This window comes from Hyperolius riggenbachi, chromosome 1 (genome assembly GCF_040937935.1).
Source record: "Hyperolius riggenbachi isolate aHypRig1 chromosome 1, aHypRig1.pri, whole genome shotgun sequence".
Taxonomy (NCBI): Eukaryota; Metazoa; Chordata; class Amphibia; order Anura; family Hyperoliidae; genus Hyperolius; species Hyperolius riggenbachi.
In genome coordinates, this window is record NC_090646.1 from 342389997 (window position 1) to 342400594 (window position 10598).

The 10598-nt window shown below is 61.4% G+C and overlaps 1 protein-coding gene across 2 annotated transcripts in view; it reads right to left on the minus strand.

The window, feature by feature from the left end:
- Positions 1 to 237: 237 nt before the first annotated feature.
- LOC137549735 (CTD small phosphatase-like protein 2-A) overlaps positions 238 to 10598 on the minus strand; it is a 93530-nt gene continuing 83169 nt past the window's right edge. For both annotated transcript variants that reach the window (XM_068271224.1, XM_068271223.1), the window contains exon 12: positions 238 to 400. In XM_068271224.1, coding sequence (XP_068127325.1) covers positions 338 to 400 — 63 coding nt within the window. In that variant the 3' untranslated portion in view covers positions 238 to 337. The remainder of the gene's footprint in view (positions 401 to 10598) is intronic.

The following is a 10598-nucleotide window of genomic DNA, read 5'->3' on the forward strand; positions in this document are numbered from 1 at the left end:
GTGAAAACCAGGACAAATAGGCAGACAGTACCATTCTTTATTTTAAAACTATAGGGAATGGAATAGTGTATTTTTTATGTTGCTTTTAAAATGTATAGAAAATAAAAGTAATTACTGAAAACAAATATTGCCTTGAACATCTAATAATTGTGGCAAAAAGAAACAAGATGTAGATTATTTAGATGTTATAAGCAGTGATACATTTATGGCCAAATGGATAGGAGCGGCGCTGAACAGTTAAAAAAAATAAAATTTTATTGAATAAAAACACAAATATAAAATGACATATGAAAAGCAAAAGACAATGCATAGGCTGAGAAAATATTTTTGCAATTTTTCAAGAATCTTCATCCAACTGGTTAAGGTGAAATTGATGGGAGATCACCAAACGCACATCATCCTATCAAGAGAGGCATTAAATACCAATAAATACCTTTTAAAGAAGAACCGTAACTACATATAACAGAATGCAGCAAATTATTCAGGATTCCCACTTAACTTTAAATATCCTGGTTTCAACCTCAGAAACACTTAACAGCTATATATTGATGTGCAGACCTACCTTCCCACTGAGGCTTTGTCCCTGGGCTTTTTATTATGCAACCCCCCCAAGCAATCTGGGAGACCAAAAAACAGTCCTAGTTGCAGGACACTCGAGTATTGTACTTTAATGGGGAAACGTAAGTAGGATTGGTACTGGAGCATCTAGGTGGTGGCTGGGGTGGGGGAGAGGGAGCATCTAGGTGCTGGCTGGCATGGGGGGGAGGGAGCATCTAGGAGGTGGCTGGGGTGGGTGAGAAGGAGCATCTAGGTGGTGACTGCATCTAGGTGGTGACTGGGGTGGGTAAGTGGGAGCATCTAGGTGCTGGCTGTGGTCAGTGGGGGGTAGCATCTAGGTGCTAAATGAGGTGGGTGTTAGGGAACATCTCTAGGTTCTGGCTGAGGTCGGTGGGTGAGTGGGAGCATCTAGGTGCTGGCTGGGGTCGGTGGGTGGTAGCATCTAAGTGCTAGCTGGAGTGGGTGGGTGGTAGGGAGCATCTCTAGGTTCTGGCTGCGGTGGGTGGGAGGGTCGCATCTAGGTGCTAGCTGGGGTGGGTGGGAGGGAGCATCTTGGTGCTAGCTGGGGTGGGTGGGTAGGTGATGGGGAGCATCTAGGTGCTGGCTAAGGTAGGTGGGTGGGTGGTAGCATCTAGGTGCTGGCTGGGGGCTTCTAGGTGCTGGCTGGGGTGGGTGGGAGCATGTAAGTGCTGGCTGGGTAGGGTGGAAGGAAGCATCTAGGTGCTAGTTGGGGTGGGTGGGAGGGAGCATCTAGGTGCTAGTTGGGGTGGGTGGGAGGGAGCATCTAGGTGCTAGTTGGGGTGGGTGGGAGGGAGCACCTAGGTGCTGGCTGGGAGGGAGGCATCTAGATGCTGGCTGGGGTGGGTGGGTAGGAGCGAGCATCTAGGTGGTGGCTGGGGGGAAAGGAGCATCTAGGTGGTAGCTGGGGTGGGTGGGGGGAAAAGGAGCATCTAGGTGGTGGGTGGGAGGTATAATCTAGGCGCTAGCTTGGGTGGCAGGAAGCATATAGGGGCTAGCTGGGGTGGGTGGGTGTGAGGGAGCATCTGGGTGGTGGGTGGGAGGTAGCATCTAGGTGCTAGCTGGGGTGGGTGGGTGGGTATGAGGCAGCATCTAGGTGCTAGCTGGGGTGGGTGGGTGGGTATGAGGCAGCATCTAGGTGCTAGCTGGGGTGGGTGGGTGGGTATGAGGCAGCATCTAGGTGCTAGCTGGGGTGGGTGGCAGGCAGCATCTAGGTGCTAGCTGGGGTGGGTGGCAGGCAGCATCTAGGTGCTAGCTGGGGTGGGTGGGTGAGAGGCAGCATCTAGGTGGTGGGTGGGTGGTTCGGCAGCATCTAGGTGCTAGCTGGGGTGGGTGGGTGGTTCGGCAGCATCTAGGTGCTAGCTGGGGTGGGTGGGTGGTTCGGCAGCATCTAGGTGCTAGCTGGGGTGGGTGGCTTGGAGGGAACATCTAGGTGCTTGCTGGGGTGGGTGGGTGGCTGGGAGGGAGCATCTAGGTGCTAGCTGGGGTGGGTGGCTGGGAGGGAGCATCTAGGTGCTAGCTGGGGTGGGTGGCTGGGAGGGAGCATCTAGGTGCTAGGTGGGTGGGAGGGAGCATCTAGGTGCTAGCTGGGGTGGGTGGGTGGGAGAGAGCATCTGGGTGCTAGCTGGGGTGGGTGGGTCGGAGGGAGCATCTAGGTGCTAGCTGGGGTGGGTGGGTGGGAGAGAGCATCTGGGTGCTAGCTGGGGTGGGTGGGTGGGAGAGAGCATCTGGGTGCTAGCTGGGGTGGGTGGATGGGAGGGAGGGAGCATCTAGGTGCTAGCTGGGGTGGGTGGGAGGGACCATCTAGGTGCTAGCTGGGGTGGGTGGGAGGGAGCATCTAGGTGCTAGCTGGGGTGGGTGGGAGGGAGCATCTAGGTGCTAGCTGGGGTGGGAGGGAGCATCTAGGTGCTAGCTGGGGTGGGTGGCTGAAAGGGAACATCTAGGTGCTTGCTGGGGTGGGTGGGTGGGTGGCTGGGAGGGAGCATCTAGGTGCTAGCTGGGGTGGGTGGCTGGGAGGGAGCATCTAGGTGCTAGCTGGGGTGGGGGGTGGGAGGGAGCATCTAGGTGCTAGCTGGGGTGGGGGGTGGGAGGGAGCATCTAGGTGCTAGCTGGGGTGGGGGGTGGGAGGGAGCATCTAGGTGCTAGCTGGGGTGGGGGGTGGGAGGGAGCATCTAGGTGCTAGCTGGGGTGGGGGGTGGGAGGGAGCATCTAGGTGCTAGCTGGGGTGGGGGGTGGGAGGGAGCATCTAGGTGCTAGCTAGGGTGCGTGGTAGGCAGCATCTAGGTGCTAGCTAGGGTGGGTGGGAGGCAGCATCTAGGTGCTAGCTGGGGTGGGTGGGTGGCAGCATCTAGGTGCTAGCTTGGCAGCATCTAGGTGCTAGCTGGGGTGGGTGGGTGGGAGGCAGCATCTAGGTGCTAGCTGGGGTGGGTGGGTGGGTGGGAGGCAGCATCTAGGTGCTAGCTGGGGTGGGTGGGTGGGAGGCAGCATCTAGGTGCTAGCTGGGGTGGGTGGGTGGGAGGCAGCATCTAGGTGCTAGCTGGGGTGGGTGGGTGGGAGGCAGCATCTAGGTGCTAGCTGGGGTGGGTGGGTGGGAGGGAGCATCTAGGTGCTAGCTAGGGTGCGTGGGAGGCAGCATCTAGGTGCTAGCTAGGGTGGGTGGGAGGCAGCATCTAGGTGCTAGCTGGGGTGGGTGGGTGGCAGCATCTAGGTGCTAGCTTGGCAGCATCTAGGTGCTAGCTGGGGTGGGTGGCAGGCAGCATCTAGGTGCTCGCTGGGGTGGGTGGCAGGCAGCATCTAGGTGCTAGCTGGGGTGGGTGGGTGAGAGGCAGCATCTAGGTGGTGGGTGGGTGGTTCGGCAGCATCTAGGTGCTAGCTGGGGTGGGTGGGTGGTTCGGCAGCATCTAGGTGCTAGCTGGGGTGGGTGGGTGGTTCGGGAGCATCTAGGTGCTAGCTGGGGTGGGTGGCTTGGAGGGAACATCTAGGTGCTTGCTGGGGTGGGTGGGTGGCTGGGAGGGAGCATCTAGGCGCTAGCTGGGGTGGGTGGCTGGGAGGGAGCATCTAGGTGCTAGCTGGGGTGGGTGGCTGGGAGGGAGCATCTAGGTGCTAGCTGGGGTGGGTGGCTGGGAGGGAGCATCTAGGTGCTAGCTGGGGTGGGTGGGTGGGAGAGAGCATCTGGGTGCTAGCTGGGGTGGGTGGGTCGGAGGGAGCATCTAGGTGCTAGCTGGGGTGGGTGGGTGGGAGAGAGCATCTGGGTGCTAGCTGGGGTGGGTGGGAGAGAGCATCTGGGTGCTAGCTGGGGTGGGTGGATGGGAGGGAGGGAGCATCTAGGTGCTAGCTGGGGTGGGTGGGAGGGAGCATCTAGGTGCTAGCTGGGGTGGGTGGGAGGGAGCATCTAGGTGCTAGCTGGGGTGGGTGGGAGGGAGCATCTAGGTGCTAGCTGGGGTGGGTGGGAGCATCTAGGTGCTAGCTGGGGTGGGTGGCTGAAAGGGAACATCTAGGTGCTTGCTGGGGTGGGTGGGTGGCTGGGAGGGAGCATCTAGGTGCTAGCTGGGGTGGGTGGCAGGCAGCATCTAGGTGCTAGCTGGGGTGGGTGGCAGGCAGCATCTAGGTGCTAGCTGGGGTGGGTGGGTGAGAGGCAGCATCTAGGTGGTGGGTGGGTGGTTCGGCAGCATCTAGGTGCTAGCTGGGGTGGGTGGGTGGTTCGGCAGCATCTAGGTGCTAGCTGGGGTGGGTGGGTGGTTCGGGAGCATCTAGGTGCTAGCTGGGGTGGGTGGCTTGGAGGGAACATCTAGGTGCTTGCTGGGGTGGGTGGGTGGCTGGGAGGGAGCATCTAGGCGCTAGCTGGGGTGGGTGGCTGGGAGGGAGCATCTAGGTGCTAGCTGGGGTGGGTGGCTGGGAGGGAGCATCTAGGTGCTAGGTGGGTGGGAGGGAGCATCTAGGTGCTAGCTGGGGTGGGTGGGTGGGAGAGAGCATCTGGGTGCTAGCTGGGGTGGGTGGGTCGGAGGGAGCATCTAGGTGCTAGCTGGGGTGGGTGGGTGGGAGAGAGCATCTGGGTGCTAGCTGGGGTGGGTGGATGGGAGGGAGGGAGCATCTAGGTGCTAGCTGGGGTGGGTGGGAGGGAGCATCTAGGTGCTAGCTGGGGTGGGTGGGAGCATCTAGGTGCTAGCTGGGGTGGGTGGGTGGGAGAGAGCATCTGGGTGCTAGCTGGGGTGGGTGGGTCGGAGGGAGCATCTAGGTGCTAGCTGGGGTGGGTGGGTGGGAGAGAGCATCTGGGTGCTAGCTGGGGTGGGTGGGTGGGAGAGAGCATCTGGGTGCTAGCTGGGGTGGGTGGGTGGGAGAGAGCATCTGGGTGCTAGCTGGGGTGGGTGGATGGGAGGGAGGGAGCATCTAGGTGCTAGCTGGGGTGGGTGGGAGGGAACATCTAGGTGCTTGCTGGGGTGGGTGGGTGGGTGGGTGGCTGGGAGGGAGCATCTAGGTGCTAGCTGGGGTGGGTGGCTGGGAGGGAGCATCTAGGTGCTAGCTGGGGTGGGTGGCTGGGAGGGAGCATCTAGGTGCTAGCTGGGGTGGGTGGCTGGGAGGGAGCATCTAGGTGCTAGCTGGGGTGGGTGGGTGGGGTGGAAGGGAGCATCTAGGTGCTAGCTGGGGTGGGTGGGTGGGGTGGAAGGGAGCATCTAGGTGCTAGCTGGGGTGGGTGGGAGGGAGCATCTAGGTGCTAGCTGGGGTGGGTGGGAGGGAGCATCTAGGTGCTAGCTGGGGTGGGTGGGAGGGAGCATCTAGGTGCTAGCTGGGGTGGGGGGTGGGAGGGAGCATCTAGGTGCTAGCTGGGGTGGGGGGTGGGAGGGAGCATCTAGGTGCTAGCTGGGGTGGGGGGTGGGAGGGAGCATCTAGGTGCTAGCTGGGGTGGGGGGTGGGAGGGAGCATCTAGGTGCTAGCTGGGGTGGGGGGTGGGAGGGAGCATCTAGGTGCTAGCTGGGGTGGGGGGTGGGAGGGAGCATCTAGGTGCTAGCTAGGGTGCGTGGTAGGCAGCATCTAGGTGCTAGCTAGGGTGGGTGGGAGGCAGCATCTAGGTGCTAGCTGGGGTGGGTGGGTGGCAGCATCTAGGTGCTAGCTTGGCAGCATCTAGGTGCTAGCTGGGGTGGGTGGGTGGGAGGCAGCATCTAGGTGCTAGCTGGGGTGGGTGGGTGGGAGGCAGCATCTAGGTGCTAGCTGGGGTGGGTGGGTGGGAGGCAGCATCTAGGTGCTAGCTGGGGTGGGTGGGTGGGAGGCAGCATCTAGGTGCTAGCTGGGGTGGGTGGGTGGGAGGCAGCATCTAGGTGCTAGCTGGGGTGGGTGGGTGGGAGGCAGCATCTAGGTGCTAGCTGGGGTGGGTGGGTGGGAGGGAGCATCTAGGTGCTAGCTAGGGTGCGTGGTAGGCAGCATCTAGGTGCTAGCTAGGGTGGGTGGGAGGCAGCATCTAGGTGCTAGCTGGGGTGGGTGGGTGGGTGGCAGCATCTAGGTGCTAGCTTGGCAGCATCTAGGTGCTAGCTGGGGTGGGTGGCAGGCAGCATCTAGGTGCTAGCTGGGGTGGGTGGGTGAGAGGCAGCATCTAGGTGGTGGGTGGGTGGTTCGGCAGCATCTAGGTGCTAGCTGGGGTGGGTGGGTGGTTCGGCAGCATCTAGGTGCTAGCTGGGGTGGGTGGGTGGTTCGGGAGCATCTAGGTGCTAGCTGGGGTGGGTGGCTTGGAGGGAACATCTAGGTGCTTGCTGGGGTGGGTGGGTGGCTGGGAGGGAGCATCTAGGCGCTAGCTGGGGTGGGTGGCTGGGAGGGAGCATCTAGGTGCTAGCTGGGGTGGGTGGCTGGGAGGGAGCATCTAGGTGCTAGGTGGGTGGGAGGGAGCATCTAGGTGCTAGCTGGGGTGGGTGGGTGGGAGAGAGCATCTGGGTGCTAGCTGGGGTGGGTGGGTCGGAGGGAGCATCTAGGTGCTAGCTGGGGTGGGTGGGTGGGAGAGAGCATCTGGGTGCTAGCTGGGGTGGGTGGGTGGGAGAGAGCATCTGGGTGCTAGCTGGGGTGGGTGGATGGGAGGGAGGGAGCATCTAGGTGCTAGCTGGGGTGGGTGAGAGGGAGCATCTAGGTGCTAGCTGGGGTGGGTGGGAGCATCTAGGTGCTAGCTGGGGTGGGTGGCTGAAAGGGAACATCTAGGTGCTTGCTGGGGTGGGTGGGTGGCTGGGAGGGAGCATCTAGGTGCTAGCTGGGGTGGGTGGCAGGCAGCATCTAGGTGCTAGCTGGGGTGGGTGGCAGGCAGCATCTAGGTGCTAGCTGGGGTGGGTGGGTGAGAGGCAGCATCTAGGTGGTGGGTGGGTGGTTCGGCAGCATCTAGGTGCTAGCTGGGGTGGGTGGGTGGTTCGGCAGCATCTAGGTGCTAGCTGGGGTGGGTGGGTGGTTCGGGAGCATCTAGGTGCTAGCTGGGGTGGGTGGCTTGGAGGGAACATCTAGGTGCTTGCTGGGGTGGGTGGGTGGCTGGGAGGGAGCATCTAGGCGCTAGCTGGGGTGGGTGGCTGGGAGGGAGCATCTAGGCGCTAGCTGGGGTGGGTGGCTGGGAGGGAGCATCTAGGTGCTAGGTGGGTGGGAGGGAGCATCTAGGTGCTAGCTGGGGTGGGTGGGTGGGAGAGAGCATCTGGGTGCTAGCTGGGGTGGGTGGGTCGGAGGGAGCATCTAGGTGCTAGCTGGGGTGGGTGGGTGGGAGAGAGCATCTGGGTGCTAGCTGGGGTGGGTGGGTGGGAGAGAGCATCTGGGTGCTAGCTGGGGTGGGTGGATGGGAGGGAGGAAGCATCTAGGTGCTAGCTGGGGTGGGTGGGAGGGAGCATCTAGGTGCTAGCTGGGGTGGGTGGGAGCATCTAGGTGCTAGCTGGGGTGGGTGGCTGAAAGGGAACATCTAGGTGCTTGCTGGGGTGGGTGGGTGGGTGGCTGGGAGGGAGCATCTAGGTGCTAGCTGGGGTGGGTGGCTGGGAGGGAGCATCTAGGTGCTAGCTGGGGTGGGTGGCTGGGAGGGAGCATCTAGGTGCTAGCTGGGGTGGGTGGCTGGGAGGGAGCATCTAGGTGCTAGCTGGGGTGGGTGGGTGGGGTGGAAGGGAGCATCTAGGTGCTAGCTGGGGTGGGTGGGTGGGGTGGAAGGGAGCATCTAGGTGCTAGCTGGGGTGGGTGGGAGGGAGCATCTAGGTGCTAGCTGGGGTGGGTGGGAGGGAGCATCTAGGTGCTAGCTGGGGTGGGGGGTGGGAGGGAGCATCTAGGTGCTAGCTGGGGTGGGGGGTGGGAGGGAGCATCTAGGTGCTAGCTGGGGTGGGGGGTGGGAGGGAGCATCTAGGTGCTAGCTGGGGTGGGGGGTGGGAGGGAGCATCTAGGTGCTAGCTGGGGTGGGGGGTGGGAGGGAGCATCTAGGTGCTAGCTGGGGTGGGGGGTGGGAGGGAGCATCTAGGTGCTAGCTGGGGTGGGGGGTGGGAGGGAGCATCTAGGTGCTAGCTAGGGTGCGTGGTAGGCAGCATCTAGGTGCTAGCTAGGGTGGGTGGGAGGCAGCATCTAGGTGCTAGCTGGGGTGGGTGGGTGGCAGCATCTAGGTGCTAGCTTGGCAGCATCTAGGTGCTAGCTGGGGTGGGTGGGTGGGTGGGAGGCAGCATCTAGGTGCTAGCTGGGGTGGGTGGGTGGGAGGCAGCATCTAGGTGCTAGCTGGGGTGGGTGGGTGGGAGGCAGCATCTAGGTGCTAGCTGGGGTGGGTGGGTGGGAGGCAGCATCTAGGTGCTAGCTGGGGTGGGTGGGTGGGTGGGTGGGAGGCAGCATCTAGGTGCTAGCTGGGGTGGGTGGGTGGGTGGGTGGGAGGCAGCATCTAGGTGCTAGCTGGGGTGGGTGGAAGGCAGCATCTAGGTGCTAGCTGGGGTGGGTGGGTGGGAGGCAGCATCTAGGTGCTAGCTGGGGTGGGTGGGTGGGAGGCAGCATCTAGGTGCTAGCTGGGGTGGGTGGGTGGGGGGCAGCATCTAGGTGCTAGCTGGGGTGGGTGGGAGGCAGCATCTAGGTGCTAGCTGGGGTGGGTGGGTGGGTGGGAGGCAGCATCTAGGTGCTAGCTGGGGTGGGGTGGGTGGGTGGGAGGCAGCATCTAGGTGCTAGCTGGGGTGGGTGGGTGGGTGGGAGGCAGCATCTAGGTGCTAGCTGGGGTGGGTGGGTGGGAGGCAGCATCTAGGTGCTAGCTGGGGTGGGTGGGTGGGAGGGAGGCAGCATCTAGGCGCTAGCTGGGGTGGGTGGGTGGGAGGCAGCATCTAGGCGCTAGCTGGGGTGGGTGGGTGGGAGGCAGCATCTAGGCGCTAGCTGGGGTGGGTGGGTGGGAGGCAGCATCTAGGCGCTAGCTGGGGTGGGTGGGTGGGAGGGAGCATCTAGGTGCTAGCTGGGGTGGGTGGGTGGGTGGGAGGGAGCATCTAGGTGCTAGCTGGAGTGGGTGGGTGGGTGGGAGGGAGCATCTAGGTGCTAGCTGGGGTGGGTGGGTGGCTGGGAGGGAGCATCTAGGTGCTAGCTGGGGTGGGTGGCTGGGAGGGAGCATCTAGGTGCTAGCTGGGGTGGGTGGGAGGGAGCATCTAGGTGCTAGCTGGGGTGGGTGGGTGGGAGGGAGCATCTAGGTGCTAGCTGGGGTGGGTGGGTGGGTGGGAGGGAGCATCTAGGTGCTAGCTGGGGTGGGTGGGTGGGAGGGAGCATCTAGGTGCTAGCTGGGGTGGGTGGGTGGGAGGGAGCATCTAGGTGCTAGCTGGGGTGGGTGGGGTGGCTGGGAGGGAGCATCTAGGTGCTAGCTGGGGTGGGTGAGTGGCTGGGAGGGAGCATCTAGGTGCTAGCTGGGGTGGGTGGGTGTCTGGGAGTAAGCATCTAGGTGTTAGCTGGGGTGGGTGGGTGGCTGGGAGGGAGCATCTAGGTGCTTGCTGGGGTGGGTGGGTGGCTGGGAGGGAGCATCTAGGTGCTGGCTGGGGTGGGTGGCTGGGAGGGAGGGAGCATCTAGGTGCTGGCTGGGGTGGGTGGCTGGGAGGGAGGGAGCATCTAGGTGCTGGCTGGGGTGGGTGGGAGGGAGCATCTAGGTGCTGGCTGGGGTGGGTGGGAGGGAGCATCTAGGTGCTGGCTTGGGTGGGAGGGAGCATCTAGGTGCTGGCTGGGGTGGGTGGGAGGGAGCATCTAGGTGCTGGCTGGGGTGGGTGGGAGGGAGCATCTAGGTGCTGGCTGGGGTGGGTGGGAGGGAGCATCTAGGTGCTGGCTGGGGTGGGAGGGAGCATCTAGGTGCTGGCTGGGAGGGAGCCATCCAGGTGCTGGCTGGGGTGGGTGGGAAGGAGCATCTAGGCGGTGGCTGGGGTGGGTGGGTGTTTTGCTAGGGTGGGTTGGGAACATCTAGGTGTTAGTGGTGGGGGGGGGGGGGGTGGAGGGAGCATCTAGGTGCTGGCTAGGGTGGGAAGGAGCAACTGCAGCTTCCCCTCTTTAAGTATCCAGCCTGAAGTAAGGTTCCTTAGTTCAGGTTTGCTTTAAACCGGAGTTTCTCAACTCAGTTCTCAAATAACCCCAACAGTGCATGTTTTGTGGAAATTCAAAAGGTAGTTAATGAGCTCTGCTAAGACACTAATTACATCATCTGTGAATGCTTGTAGTTTTCTGCTTGAGAAACCCTCCTTTAAACAATACAAATTGCCTGTCTTCTCTTTAAAGGGATACTTATGCTGTGTACACACTTGAAAGATTAATGAAAGATCTTAGACCAATTTTACCACCTTCCATGTAGTATGAGAGCTTACTCTACACCAGGGGTCCCCAAAATGTTTTGGGTCGAGGGCCGGGTCAACATACTTAAGACTGCTGGGGAGCCGGAATATACATAAAATGATGTAGAAGTCTTTGCGGGCCAGACAGTGAAGCATACCCAGGTGACAATCTGCAGTCCAATTGGACAACAGTGTCACCTAATGTGGAATTTGATAGGAAACCAGCGAATTACTGCTTTCTGTATTCCATGTGAATGGGTAGTGCCAGCA